Raw genomic sequence first — 16,502 nt, forward strand, 5'->3', positions numbered from 1 at the left:
GCTTCTATTTCTAGATTAATGACTATTGCTTGATTTCAGTATGTTTTATCTCAAAAACTTATCCTGTATAGTTAAAGCTAGATATTTTTGTAAGCTAATGGAGTCTCAGGCGTACCTAAATTAGTTAAGACGATAGCGTTGCAAAATGCATTACATGTTTTTATAAATAAAATTGTAAATATGTAAAATAATAAATAATAAAAAAATAAGTAACGTAACTATGCGTCATTTCTAAGTTACTATATCAAAAAGTCAATGTCAAATCTGATTCGTTATTTTTTGTTATAACGTTAAAATTTATTTTTGTTTATATAATCTGTGTTACCAATTGTTTCAACACACTTTAAATCGTTTTAACGATATTCCTAATTGTTAGTAAAGGATTCTTTCATTCTTGAACAACTATTTATATTAAAAAAAAAAATCATCTACGGGGTAGAAAAATATCTATTTAAAATTATTTATTTTTATTTCCTTGGTTTCTATTGGTTTATTTCCTTCTCTTACTTGGAATACTTATTTTGAGTTTTGTTCATGTTTTACTTTATTGTGTTAGTGTAATAACAGTTTCTTACATTTTCGAAATTGTTCTTCAGTCACTAAAACTTGAAATAATCATTAAGTCAGGAAGCGTAGGTATTATTTAATTGTATATTGTAAAATTCTTTTGTAACAGGTAATTGTAAACTTATATGATATATATATAAATACCTATATGTCAAAACAATAACGACGCTTGGTTTTTAATAATTAATGTAAATATAAAGTTATTAATTGTTTGCATTACATACAAAGTCCTAGAAACAAGCAATATAGAATATTTATTATTTACTTCACTGACGTCATTAAGTCACATCACAAAGGTAAACATTTTTTTTTGCGTTATGGGGGCGCTCTACACTCTCGCGGAATCTCGCGAGGACGTGAGTAGACGAGAAACATAAATGTGGAACCGATTCGTGGGTTCTCGCATGGTTCTCGTCTTGTACTCCGATTTTTGTCGGTTTGTTGGCGCGCGACAAAGGAGCCGAAAACGCTGTAACGAGAACCTTGTGAGTGTGTACCCAGAACAAGTTCTCGCGAGAAGTTCTTGCGTGAGTGTAGAGCGCCTATTATGTTTAAGATATTATATTTGAACACTGCGCATGCGTTATTTGACCGTAGAGCCTGACAACTATTGCTGAGTATTAAAAAGGCCTTATAGGTATACTTTGATGCCATAATTAATTTTAAATAATAGTTATTGGTTGTTTAATAAAAATAAAAGTAAAATGAATTCTACATATATTTGTTACCCATAAAAGTAGGAATCGAGAAGGGAATCGGGGATTTTATACGTCATTTGTTCTACTTATAACGTTTTAATAACGAGTCATCTTTGAAACCTATTTTAGATACTATTGCAACTATTCTTTTAATATTTGCTGCAATCTATAGTCCAACTTAGGAAAAATCACACGCTTAGATTACACGACATTAGCGAACTTCATAAATCCATTTGACAGATAATGTAAGAAAAAAACAAAATAATTATTCCTAGAACTCTATAATAGGGTCCAATTAATATTCTAAAGGTACATTCTAATTTTATAAAATTGAAAACATTGATTTGTTACGATTTCATACACTTTTAGCTATGATTCATGTCTGAGTAATGAGTATAAAATCTTGTTTATAGTGTAATAATAAAAATAGTAGTTTTAATTCTGATAAACACTGTTATTTTTCCTATTTAAAATACTATCTCCAAGCATATCTATTTTTCTTTACACAAGAAACGTCCGATCGTAAATATAAAAAAATATATATTGAAATTTAAATGTGCAATTGGCAAGACTTATGTATATTATAAATTTTGCTCCTAAGCTTTATGATGAAAACCAATTTATGAATTTCTAAGCGTATTTCTAAAAGAGTAAGTATTATTGAAATGAATGGACTGAAAAATGTATTCTTAAAATTACACAATTGCTTATCAATTTATGCTTGACAAAATTAAAAAAATAATTAATGTGAGAAATAAAAAATGGTAACATAACTTTCTATATTGAATAACTAGCCTTAATCAGCTGAATATTTTTTTTTATTATAGATATAAATTACCTTATTCAATGAAAACAATTTTGATTATAAACTAAAAAAAAAACAATATTAAAAGTGTTTTTTTAATATAGGTTCGTACTCTTATTACGTTCAATCAGAATACATTGAATGTAAAATGATAATTGGCTCAAAATTGTTCATTCATTTATTCAAAATTGCCAAATATTTACGAAAATTGGTAGGTATTGTTAAAATAAAAGCACCTAGTATAAATTGGCGAATTGGTTTGGTGGTATTTAATAATATTTTTTAAATCATCTAAATATTCATTTGAAAGAAATGAAATAAAAACTTATGAGCTTCAAAATTTAAAGCTAAAATATTATATGGAATGGTAATTTTGATGAGAAATACGAAAAATCAAGACTTACCTTTTATTAATTGAATGAATATTTTTAAAAATAACATGATTAATATGAACATTTTATTAGTACCTCAAATTATTTTTGAAATAATTTTAAATAAGATATTTTATTTTAATATGCAATATAGTTTTAAATGTAATTTTGTATTAATTCTTTACTTTATTTTCTAAGTTGTTTATTATTGTTTAATTAGTGTGTACAGGTTATTGTTTAATGTATACGTTAATGTAAGCGCACTTTTATGTTGGTATCAGCACTTTGGCCTGTAAACTGAAGGCTGTAAGGATTGTTATCGCTCGTGACTGAGCGAGTTTGGAAGATGGAATGAATAAATTGTTTATGTAATCTGTGATTTTATTTATTATTCCTTTTCTGTATAATATTCATTATTTATATTGAAACAAGTTATAGTGATTATAATTAGTGGCGGATTTACAAATCTGCCGTTGTTAGTAGGCTATTCAATTTTTGCCGCGCCTAATTTTTGTTTTTGCAACATTTATGATTTGTGTTCTGTCGTCCTCATTACATCGTTTTCTTCCCGTTATTAGTATGATTTTAAGCTAGGTGATATTTCAGTCAGTTACTAGATTAGTTATCCAACCCGCTATGTAGTGACGAGTATACGGATTACGGACGTAATGTGTATGTAGATATAATTTTAAGTTTTTTTTTTATTTCTGTAAGATAACAACAAATTTGGGCTAAATTTGCCGCCGCACTAAATCTGCCGCCCTAGACTCCAGCCTACTTAGCCTATTCGTAAATCCGCCACTGATAATAATGTCTCCTAATTACAGCTGTATATGATACAATTACATTAATACATAAACATTTGAAAATCTTTTTCATGACATATTATCACATATGCACAAGTTATTCTGCCAATGTCATAATGTATTACTTAATTTTTAATAATTCCATTTTGTAGCTGTTAGTGTTGCTATTTTAAAAATAACTAATTAAATATTTAAATGATGGTGAATTAGTGGTAAAATGAAAATCAGATCATGAATTTAATATAATTATATTCATATTATATATTGATCCTCATGTATTATTTTCATTTGCAATACTCTTATCTTCACTAATGTCAACGTCATTGAGATCATTATCCTTTGTAGACTGTGAAGCCATTTCTGTGGATTTTTCATTATCTTCTTCCGTCTCTTTTTTGAATTTATTTATATCTGAAAATGGTAAATTCATTTTAAAATACGTCACAATTATATGGTTTTGAATAGGTTTTTATTAAGTAAACACCTGTTCTCTTAAGGTTGGAGTTTATTTCACCGACCTGGATTGATTAAAAACGTTCTTTATTGGTAGGTTACATACATATCACAGAACTTCGTCTGATAGACTATAGATAGACTTTCTCATGAAGTTTTAATTCAGCGACCATCACGTGATAAATTATAAGCACAAATTAAACGCTTCATCATCAATCGATCAAAATAAGTGTTTGATCGATTGATATCTAGAGTGCGCAGGGCATAACGGCCACCCAAGAAGCCCAAAAAAAAAATTGAACATGTTTTTTTTTCACGTATATAGTAAGTAAGTGTGGGACTATTTTATCCACATTCTTAGCGGCCCAAGAAGCAACGTCTTAAGCACCGCACGCGCCGATCGGACAATCCTTTGTCTACGCAACTCGCAAAACAACGAGTCAGTTCGCCGACGGCTTTCATACGCTTGACCCGCTCGCGCTCGCTAATAACTTTGCTAAGCAACCTTAGACTTTATTCCTATACGCTTAAGACTGCTCTCATAATTACATACTTATTTTCTTCTCATCTTTATAATTTCATCTGCTTTCCTATCTGTGCTTGTGTTCCTAATTCTTGTGCTTGCGTATTACTGTACTATAAAACTAAGTGTGCCTTCTGACTTTTGTGTTGACTCGTAATATGGACATTATACGAGTAAGTGAATTTCATTTCTAGTGTAGTGTAAACCAACCACATCTACACTAATATTATAAAGAGGAAAACTTTGTTTGTTTGGTTGTAATGAATAGGCTCAAAAACTACTGGACCGATTTTAAAAAATCTTTCACCATTCGAAAGCTAAATTAATCCCGCATAACATAAGCTAAATTTTATTTTGAAAAAAAAAATAGGGTTCCGTAAGATATTTTGGGTTTTTCAGACAAAAAAGGAAAAAATCTACCAAAAAAGATTTTTGATTGATTTTTGATTTTTTGCGTATGATGCCTAAACTATAAAAGATAGAACTATAAAATGTTCTAACTCCGGTCCTTAGAGGGCATAATGGCCTCCGACCCTAAGAACCTCATCAGATTCGTGGCTGATGTTGGTCTGGCTGAGGTGTTGTGATCACGAATTTGAGGTTTATCACAATAGATCCAAGCGCCGGTTGCAGTAATTCTTCAAATGTGACCGTGCCTCAGCAGTAGGGATATTAGAAGACTGATTATGAACCGTTATCTACGCGGGCGAAGCCGCGGGCGACCGCTAGTAAGTATATATAGTAAGTAGTAGTACCCAACGATATTCGGCAATCGAAATCTTTGTCCATCTTTAAACATCGCTTGAAAAACTATTATCTGTCCATATCCCAAGAATGTATGTAAGTATGAAATAATATGTAGTTTATAATTATGTATATATATTGATATATATTATATGTATATTATATTATTATATGTGTATTATTTGGATGTAGTTGTGTGTAGTTTATTATTATACTGCAATATTAGTCTACTTAAATTATAGTTATTATCTCTTAACTATTAATTCTATTTGCACTTAACTGTTCTCTCGTCTTAAGTTCCTGTCACCAAAGGTTATCTGTGAGAGATCGCTATAAGCGATAAGACCGCCTTTGCGCACCATTTGTTTTTTTTTTTGTCTCTCTATTACCCATTGTCGTGTAATGTGTTGTGCAATAAAGTTACCGTATTTGCTGTAGTCGGCACCCAGCAGGCGCAATAAGTGCACGGTGTCGGAGGCTGCTGTGTAGGCGCGCAGCGAGCGTACGCCCCGCCAGCCCACCAATACCAGCCTCGGAGAACCCTCGTGCTGCAGCACACAGCTGCCGCTCGCTGACACAGCACAGCACACACAATAACAAACTCCGCAGACATTTCTAACTTTGCCGTTTATTAAATTCGAATCGAATTACTTGGTGGTAGGGCTTTGTGCGAGCCCGTCTGGGTAGGTACCACCCAGTCATCAGTTATTCTACCGCCAAATAACAGTAGTCAGTATTGTTGTGTTCCGGTTTGAAGGGTGAGTGAGCCAGTGTAACTACAGGCACAAGGGACATAACATCTTAGTTCCCAAGGTTAGTGGCGCAGTGACGATGTAAGGAATAGTTAATATTTCTCACAGCGTCATTGTCTATGGGTTATGGTGACCACTTACCATCAGGTGGCCCATATGCTCGTCCGCCAACCTATACCATAAAAAAAAAATCGTTTGTAATAAATACAGAACGCAGAACCAGTGGTTAGAACGCGCGAACCCAGGCAAGCACCGCTGATTCATGGGCTCAATTTGTCTTCATCATTCATCTTTTCATTCATCGTGCTCAGCGGTAGGGAAAACATCGTGAGGAAACCTGCATGTGACAAATTTCATAGAAATTCTGCCTCATGTGTATTCCACCAACCCGCATTGGAACAGCGTGGTGGAATATGTTCCAAACCTTCTCTTCAAAGGGAGTGGAGGCCTTTAGCCCAGCAGTGGGAATTCACAGGCTGTTGTTGTTGTAAAAAATACATTGGTAGAAAAAGCATATTATTCGATACAAGATTTTATAGATGATAAAAAAGCGTGGAGTTGATACCTGTTGACTTCCAAGCAGGATACATTAATTTAAATAATTGTATATAATTAACATGACTTTGTATTTTTTTAAATGTTAAAAAAGAGTAACTACTGAGTTTCTTGCCGGTTCTTCTCGGTAGAATCGACTTTCCGAACCGGTGGTAGCTTCACTTGGTTGTAAAATGACGATTCAAAAGTGCTTGTAAAAGCCTACTTGAATAAAGTTTATTTTGATTTAATACCAACGCTACCAATATAGTTATATTGGCAGGACAGTTTTTATAGTGACAAATAATAAAATAAAGTAAAAGTAAAGTAACAGCCTGTAAATTTCCCACTGCTGGGCAAATGGCCTCCTTTCTCATTAAGGAGAGGGCTTGGAACATATTCCACCACGCTGTTCCAATGCGAGTTGGTGGAATGCACATGTGTCAGAATTTCAATGAAACTATACACATGCAGGTTTCCTCACGACGTTTTCCTTCACCGCCGAGCACGAGATGAATTATAAAAACAAATTAAGCACTTATATATAGTGGTGCTTGCCTGGGTTTGAACCCGAAATCATCGGTTAAGATGCACGAGTTCTAACAACTGGGCCATCTCGGCTCTATAATAAAATATTTTACCGAAATCAAATTATAAAATAATAAAATATTTTGCCGAAATCAAATCATAAAATAATAAAATATTTTACCGAAATCAAATCATAAAATAATAAAATATTTTACCGAAATCTTTAACTAAATTCTGCGTGTGCTCTGAGAACAGCGACAAGTCTGGAGGATTGCTCGGGTTGTCGTTCTGAAGCACCAGTACTAGGTCCTCCTTTAAGATGTCCACGCGACGCTTCGGACCGATGTATGGGGATATACTTTGAAGACCTTCTTGGGATAGCCTGAAAAAGAGAAATAATAAAAACACTGATTATTTTAATTATATAAATAGATAAACTCCATATCTAATTATTATATAGTTGGCTTGATCAGGTGCATACTCATCCAAAGATGCATGTATATACAAGGATTTTAGATTGACATATTTTATATGTCCTACAATTACGCTACAGTAAAGAAGATTGATTGTTACGGTTATGATGTATGTATGTATAGTACGACACAACTTATGCATAGCATCGGCAAATTGAATAAAATCGATTCCAGCCGATTTCTACAACCAATAGAAAAAAGCTCCCTATCGCGCCATTCGACGCTATAAGTCGCTATAGATTCTCGCGTCAGTTCAACCCGAGAAAGCAAATTGACGACGTGTCAAATTGACGAATATATGATATACGTTGTTACGTTTGTGTAAAGATCACATTCACGTAAGAAATAAATATTGATAATTTGGGATAGCGTACTTAATTCAGATGTGATCGGTTTTACGATTTTTGCCGATGCGACATCTAAATTGTGGCGAACTATATGTATAGATGTGAGTCGAGATGGCCCAGTGGTTAGAACGCGTGCATCTTAACCGATGATTGCGGGTTCAAACCCAGGCGAGCACCGCTGATTCATGTGCTTAATTTGTCTTTATAATTCACCTCGTGCTCAGAGGTGAAGTAAAACATCGTGAGGAAACCTCCATGTGACAAATTTCATAGAAATTCTGCCACGTGTGTATTCCACCAACCCGCATTGGAACAGCGTGGTGGAATATGTTCCAAACCTTCTCCTCTAAGGGAGAGGAGGCCTTTAGCCCAGCAGTGGGAATTTACAGGCTGTTGTTGTTGTTGTATATGTAGAGATATATATGAGTGTAACAGCGCTTACCTGAACGGACAAGTCATGTTCTTATTGTCGCATCTCACGAACGTCTTAACGCCGGTATTGATAATCTTTATGTTGGCCTCATTCTTCTGCACCACGTCTTTCACTATCGGTGACACTAAGTAAATATTCTTTTTCTTGCCAACATGACATCTTGTTAACAGACACGTGGAATCGAATGAATCGTCGAGATCATAGAACTCCTTTATCGAAGGGTATACGTCCTCTGTGTCCCCGGAGAAGAATACGAAGGGATCTTCTCTGTAACCACCCATTCTTCTCCTCTTCTTCGGTGGTTCCTTCTTTTCGTTCTCTGTTTCATTCTGAGGTTTTGGTTTTGATTCTTTCTCAAAGGGTAATGGAGCGGTCTTCTCGAATACGGCTACGAAAAATCCACCCGTATCTTGGTGGTGGGGTAGAATCCTTATGCTGAAAAAATAAAAATATATTCAAAGGTAGCTTTCACAAAATTAAAAAAAAAATCGGAGAAATGATTCGTTTCTTTTCGTTATATTTCAATCTTTACAAGATTTCGATAAATAAGCCTTATGAATGGTCTTCATGAGTCATGAGGCCAACGAAACAGTTTAGTATAAAATATTGAAAGATGACAGACGGTGTGGTACATTTCAGTTTCGAGTTTATGCTTATTATGCTTCATTTAAAGTTTTTGATAAATTATTTTGATTTATATATTTTTTAAATTATAACTATTGAGTTTTTGTTTAGATACTATTTACTCCATATACTGATTATTATAGCAATATCCCGGCATAGTATTACATATACTATCTAACCAGAGACAATGAGATATAGACAATTTTAATTTTTTACTAATATCTAATAATCCTAACACCACCTAACTACTTATATTTATTTCATTTCCAAGATTCCGACAGTAATTTTGTCGACATTCAAAACATCATTCATTCACAAACACAATACATACATAAGAGTATTTTAAATATCAACCAATGAGGTTTTGTTAATTCAAGGTCAAGCTTGTTTAATTATTTATCTATACACCTCCTGCCATTTAATCAGCAATAGAATAGACCTGAGTGTCATACAATTACCGCTTTATAATCAATTGAAGTTTTCGAGACATGTTATATATTAATTAATTACCATTTGTCTAAATGATACTTCTCAGCGTCTTCAGGTTTGGGGGGGAACATCTGTGGTCGAACCACTGTCCGCCAGTTCTCTGGCACGTCTTCAAACTTGTCGTAAAACACCATGTCCTTAGACGCTGGCCGCCAGTGGGTCATACCTGTAATGACGCAAGTTTTATGTAGTTTTAATTTCAGTTCCAATTAAACCAGAATTTCTACTAATTTATTTCAATTATTTACATATAATAAATTCCGTGACAATACTGTTGTTGTTGTTATTTTGTGAAATAAATAAACGACAGTGACTTCAAAAAGTTTCATTTATTTAACTCGAACTTGTAAAAACTCAATATTTATAGCGAAACTCATTAATTAAATTAACGCATAAGGGAAACACATATATATTTGGCAAAGCCCCTCTAGGTAGATACACCCCCACTCATCAGATTTTTTACCATCAAACATCAATACTATTTATTGTGTTCCGGTTTGTAGGGTGAATAAACCAATGTAGCAACAGGCACAAGGAACATAATATATTAGTTCCCAATATAGTATAGTTTATATATATATCGAAGATTATGAATTTACCCATATACGACCTCATTTATTAGAATGACAATAACACACAACGTGATTAAGTTTTATAGGTTGTCAGTTGACAGATGTCAATGGTTCAAAATCTGTCAGTGTATGCTCCTTTGTTGAATGAGGCTCTTGGTCTTTTGGTCCTGGGACAACAGCGCCAGACGTGCGTACTGACTAAATGTGCAAAACTAACACATCGGATAATAGTAAATAATAAATAATATTAATAAATATGAGAATATTTATTAATATTATTTAGAATCACTTGTGTTATTGAAATCAGAAGTAACGACGGTACCACAAACACCCAGACCCCAGACAACATAGAAAACTAATGGTAATCTACATCGACTCGGCCGAGAATCGAACCCGGGACCTCGTACCCGTGAAAACCGGTGGTACACACCACTCGACCATGGAGGTCGTCATATATATCGAATGTTTGGATATGATTCTGCGACATATACAACAACAAACAACAACAACAGCCTGTAAATTCCCACTGCTGGGTAAAGGCCTCCTCTCCCTTTGAGGAGAAGGTTTGGAACATATTCCACCACGCTGTTCCAATGCGCGTTGGTGGAATACACATGTGGTAGAATTTCTATGAAATTTGTCACGTGCAACCTCACGATGTTTTCCTTCACCGCTGAGCACGAGATGAATTATAAAGACAAATTAAGCACATGAATCAGCGGTGCTCGCCTGGGTTTGAACCCGCAATCATCGGTTAAGATGCACGCGTTCTAACCACTGGGCCATCTCGACATATACCTATATATGTTTTTACCTTTCTGGTACTTGAGTCCCGGCAGCATATCAGCGACGTCCACCAAGTGTACGGAATCCCCGAACTCTTGTAACAAGCGATGCACGACAGCCTCGTTCTCGATGGGGTTGAACGAGCAAGTCGAGTACACAAGTCTCCCGCCGACCGCCAGCAGTTCACAACCACGACGGAGTATCCGGTATTGTACGCTGTTTACAAAAAACAGTGAAACTTGGTTAAGTGGAACCTGGATAAGTAAAATACCTCCATAACTGGAACTCATAAATAAATAAATATGAGACAACATCACATACATTACTCTGATCCCAATGTAAGTAGCCAAAGCACTTGTGTTATGGAAAATCAGAAGTAACGACGGTACCAACAAACACCCAACCCCCAAGACAACATAGAAAACAAATGATAATCTACATTTTCTCGGCTGGGAATCGAACCCAAAACCGGTGTACACACCACTCGACCACGGAGGTTCTCACCACTTTGAATCACCTCTGTTAGTGGGACGAAACAAACCTCTGTAACTGGAAATAGTTATTTTGTTTTATCATCACAGTTACCTCTATAAATAGGACAGCAATTGATTTTAATATGCATAAACCTCTTTAACTAAGATAATATCGTTTTGTTTAAATTAAAACTCGAATAATATATTTTCCTTGGTAACAGTTTTCAGTAAATTTCCCAATATGAAATAGATTGTATACACACGGTATAGTTTTCGTCCACAGTATTTAGATATATCATTCAAACTTTTCAAGATATTACGGTAGCTTTAAAATTAATTCAATAATAAAACATGACGATTCAAAAGTTCTTTTATGAACATACTTGAATAAAGAACATTTTGAATTTGATTTTAATTTCTTTAGTATAGGCTATTTGACAATGCGAAAAATAAATTGTGAATTATTGTAATCAGTGTATATTATGAGTTTAAAAATGGTTTTTTACTAACGAAACTTGAAAATAATACTTAATTTATTCAAAAATCAATAAATAAAAATGCATTTTTTCAAACGTTTGTCACGTGACACAAAACGCTCCTGATTGGCCGGTATTATGATGAAGTCACTTTGGTGTAAACCTTGCTTTTCTACTATATGTACCACAGATTTAAATACAGCAAAGTGACGTCAACGACCCCATTGCAGCGCCATATTATCCAAGTAGCGTTTTCGCGCGTTTATTAAATATGGGATTTTTAATATGATATTTTTCGGCAAATATGTACTAGAAATAAAAAAATCCACTTTTACTGGGTTCCTTAACCTCTACTAAATAATATAAAATGGATTTTAAAAACCAGTCAAATAGCCTATTATCATGGAATAAATACACATAAGATTAAAAGAACTTTAACTTCGTTTGCCTCGCAAAAACAAGTATATAAATATTGTCTCACCCGTGCAAATTATTTCCATTACCGGTGGACCACTTGAGCCATATATCCGGATTCTTCCTCAGTGTACCGTCGCCAGAACACGGCACGTCACAGAGTATACGGTCAAACTTCAACGGCTTAGTCGATTCTGGGTTCTGAATGAAATAAAACATACTGTTCCAGAAGGATATTGATGATAACACTACAAAGAAAAACATTTTATTTGAAGGCGTTCAAATTTATAATAAATTATCAGACTTAATCATTAATAGCAAGAGTTTTCCTATATTCAAAAAACGTGTAATGGAATATGTGCAAAATAATTTATAAGTTAATGTAACTACCTAAACATGTACACAATAACAACAGTGTATACAATACATAAGGCAGACTTTTAAATGTACCCTCAGGCAAAATAATTGTAATTTCTTATTGTAAGTGAACTTTTGTGTTCTTTATGAGAAATAAATGTCTTTAAACCGAACACTACTGGTACCAAACTGGTTTTCTATATGAAAGTCTAATGGAGTTGTGTAGTAGAAAAAGTATGTGTACATGTCACATGTGTGTTGAAACACCCGAAATGTTTAAATTACTTTCATATGATTAACATTGACATTTCTTCTTAGAAAACTATTTTACTCCTAGTTTATATTGTAAGTAATTGGCTCGTCAAAACATTAGTAAAATTCATTAACTGTTTCACATATTCTCTATTAGTTTTCTAGTGTAATTGAAGATAAATTTTAGTGCAATTATTTTATATTTAACTACTTGTTTTGTGTTAGGGGTTGGTCGTCAGGTATTATGAACAAAACTGTAACATATGTCCTTTCTTGAATGGATGAAACTTGATTAACAGCAAATTTCATCAAATTTGGTTCAGTAGTTTAGCCGTAACGGACAGGCACAGTTTGAGTTGTGAAAAATGTTTTTTCTGTCAACAGTACTAACTGGCATGTCAAGACAACATACCTGTTCATCGGTTATAACCAGCGACGGCATAACAGCGGAATCGTGGTTAGTGATCACTATACAGGATGAGTTCAATCTCTTCGCTTGATGCACCAACATGTAGCAACGGCTGTTGTCAACATCGTTCGCCATTACGAAACCTGAAATAAAATTAAATGTTTGAAATTATTATTAAACTATGCTTATACTTTTATCTTGAAGTTAAAAAAAAAGCCCGTCTGGGTAGGTACCACCCACTCACCAATTATTCTAACGCCAAATAACAGTACTCAGTATTGTTGTGTTCCGGTTTGAAGGGTGAGTGAGCCAGTGTAACTACAGGCACAAGGGACATAACATCTTAGTTCCCAAGGTTGGTGGCACATTGACGATGTAAGGAATAGTTAATATTTCTTCAGCGTCATTGTCTATGGGTGATGGTGACCACTTACCAGCAGGTGGCCCATATGCTCGTCCGCCAACCTATTCCATAAAAACAAAAAAAAAAAAACAAAACAAAAAAATATAATGTAGAAATACTTCATCTAATACCGGCAAAAGAAAGTTTTTCTTAGTTTTATTTCATAATACTGAAAAGAGTCTTGATATTGCTTTTGAGATTTCAAATGGTACCCAGCGATAGTAAATTTTCGTGACAGGTAACTTTTGATTCTCAGGTTGTTTATAGGGTATTAATAAGAAAACAAGCTACCTATACGATCATCAGATCATAATTTAATAGTAGTGGGTAGCAGTCAAAAAAGATATTTTCTTATTGTTATAAGTAAATGTATTATTTCCGTTCAAACTCCATCGTGTCTTCTCCATCGCATGTGACATTGGCGAAATAATCTGTGCTCTCTTGGCACAAATAAAAGGCATATATTACAAAAAAAAAAGTAAATCTATTCTTTAGTCTTCATACCTAAAAGTAACGCGGTAAAATATAAAAGAGGATCTCCAAATATTCCTAACATAACTTAAACTGATTCATTTATTTACATATTATTTCTATATGTACAAACCCGTGGGAGTCTTGTCTTCTTCAGCATGTAAAAATTCAATAAGCTGAGCTGTCTTTGAACCCGGGGCGGCGCACATGTCTAATACCTAAAAAGCAAAGAGTAATTAATCATATAGCCTTCAAGCCAACAAGTATTTTGAGTTCATAGAAGTTATAGAAAAGGTAAGACGAGAATTCCACCACACATGTTTAAATTTAAGACTTTTATTTTGAATATTAATCTGTAACATGTTTTTTTTCCAAATGACTTTATTTACGATTGATAGATATATGATTATTTCATTGATCATTATGGAGCTCCATCCAAAACAAACGATGATTAAAATATGACGGCGGCAACAGATGTTCGTCAAAAATATCGGACAGCGATAACAATGCGCTAGTGGCACGTGCACCTGACGTCATCTGTTTAGTATAAAAACCATCGTAATGTTAATCCGGCACGCTCCCCACCGATTTCGTTCTGAGCCGAGGTGCGATCTCATAGGAGACACCCTCAGGACGAACTTTAGTTTTAATTTAGAGCCCCGCGCTCAACCTCAGGGAAGGGGACATTAGTTCTCGCCCGAAAGACTAGTAATGCTGTAAAGGCCAGTAGGGCCAACAGCAATACTTCACACATAAAAAAAAAATCCGGCACGCATTTCTTTTGGATGCGTCTTGGTGCACGGACACTGTCCCAGTAGCCTACCCTGACTGCCATTTTGGCATTCCACGCCATTATTGTAGTTTAAATTTAAGTGATATTATAATTATCAGAATAGTGATTAATTACACTATGTTATATCTCACTGTAATAGTTGATTAAGATTTAAGATATTTAATTCAATTAAATCTTTAATTAATAATTAATACTGAACTCTTGATCTTTTACTTCTGATGTCAGCCTCAAATCCAACAAATATGTATATAAATCATTATTTTCATTTCAAAAATGTTACCTTATGATGTGGTTCAACTTGCAATACAACTGGAGGTATCATAGACACTGCCTCCTGTCGTGACACCCCACCTGCTGCTGTTTCTGCCACAAGAAAGTTATGTAGACGATAAAGTGGTTCACTGCGACGAATGTCCATTCGTGAAAGTCGTAATTGCCAAGCAAGGCCTCCTGGGTACCTAAAATTAAATAAAGTGTTATTGTAATTTGAAAATTGGATTATAAGTTAACTGAATATAGGATATTAAGTGGAATAGTGTTGTATTATAAATAGGGATATTTTTTAGTTGGTTTTAGGGTTTTATGCAAGTCCATCAACGTAGACTCCACTCACTCAATACTACCTTTATAATACTGAGTACTGTGGTATTCCAGTTAGAAGGGTAAGTGAGCCAGTGTATCTTCATGCACAGGTGACATAATATCCATTGACCATGGTTAGTGGCACATAGGAGACGTAAAGAATGGTTAAAATAATTACAGCACCCTTGTCTATAGGTATAGGTGACTACTTACCATCAGACAGCCCACCAACCCATATCATAAAAATAAATGTTTATAGTGCATAATATTGGTGAGCTATTAGTAAATCACATGAAAAATGTAAATCTAAGGTTTGTTCATCAAAGGAGTAGAGTTCTTTGGAATGAGCTAATACATATTATACCATGAAATTCATACCAAGGTAAATTTATTGGTTTAATTTCTTCCTCATCTTCCTTCCCTTCCACCTTCAATTTCATGTTAAGTATCTCTGAGAAATATTCACTCTTCACTATATTTAGAAGTGCATCTGCCTCGGACTTGGAACCTGTTATCCTAAATGCTGTCGGCAGGTTTGATTTAATAGATTTCATGAATTCCTCCCATTGATCTTCTGGGCAGACTTTTTGTTTCTGTTGATTGATAAATTAATATTTAAAACTGTGACAACTGCAATTTACAAAATAAAATAACAATTAAGTTCAAGTATTGAGTTATGGTGAAATATTTTGAAGTCCAGCTCTGTTGCAATCTGTCATGAAATCAAAATATAACCTATTCTAACCTCTTACAAACAGTGAATAAGTTAACTAAGAAAATATCTGAAAATACCTTATAATACTCCTCAAATGTTGCATTTTCACGCACTATATCTTCGTACGGTCTCCTCGTATCTCCTTCTGGTTTTTCGTTAGGATTATTTGCCTATAAACAATAGAAAAAAAGGTCTGTTATACTTTTCTTTGGACAACCATGTTTTTTCTTTTTAAATGTACACTGACCTGTTCTTTACGATCTCTTTTTCGTTGAGCGAATTTATTAACATTTCGATTTTTACGACCCATTCTCTTTAAGTATTCACCCAGTGAAACAAATCTTTTTTGTATAAAATAATTCAAACACATTCAATGAACACACAGTCCACGACGTTTTGACATTGACAGCTAACGATTGATAGATGACAATTGACATCAAATATGAATGAAGTATATAATTAATAATTTGCTGTATGTACTACAATTTTTTATGAACATAGCGAGACTTAATATTTCATGAACGTGAAATATTCGATGATGTTGTATATTTAAACTTATTTGGTTTAAATCAAATTTTTATTTTATTTTTACGCAATATATATAGCATACATTAATTTGACATTAACATTTGTCAATACTGTCAAAGCATAT

The 16,502-nt window shown here is 33.9% G+C and overlaps 1 protein-coding gene across 1 annotated transcript; it reads right to left on the minus strand.

Annotated features, from left to right (window-relative positions):
* Positions 1–3,479: 3,479 nt before the first annotated feature.
* Positions 3,480–16,271, minus strand: LOC124540108 (tRNA (cytosine(34)-C(5))-methyltransferase). The gene is made up of 13 exons (XM_047117540.1): positions 16,098–16,271; positions 15,928–16,020; positions 15,514–15,728; positions 14,834–15,011; positions 13,894–13,978; positions 12,890–13,029; positions 11,936–12,069; positions 10,534–10,721; positions 9,169–9,313; positions 8,044–8,469; positions 6,997–7,163; positions 5,392–5,538; positions 3,480–3,658 (listed from the first exon to the last, which is right to left on the minus strand). The coding sequence occupies exons 1-13, from the start codon at positions 16,218–16,220 to the stop codon at positions 3,519–3,521; spliced, it is 2,181 nt and encodes a 726-aa protein (XP_046973496.1). The 5' UTR covers positions 16,221–16,271; the 3' UTR covers positions 3,480–3,518.
* Between the last annotated feature and the right edge of the window lie 231 nt (positions 16,272–16,502).

This window comes from Vanessa cardui, chromosome 24 (assembly GCF_905220365.1).
Source record: "Vanessa cardui chromosome 24, ilVanCard2.1, whole genome shotgun sequence".
In the NCBI taxonomy this organism is placed as follows: Eukaryota; Metazoa; Arthropoda; class Insecta; order Lepidoptera; family Nymphalidae; genus Vanessa; species Vanessa cardui.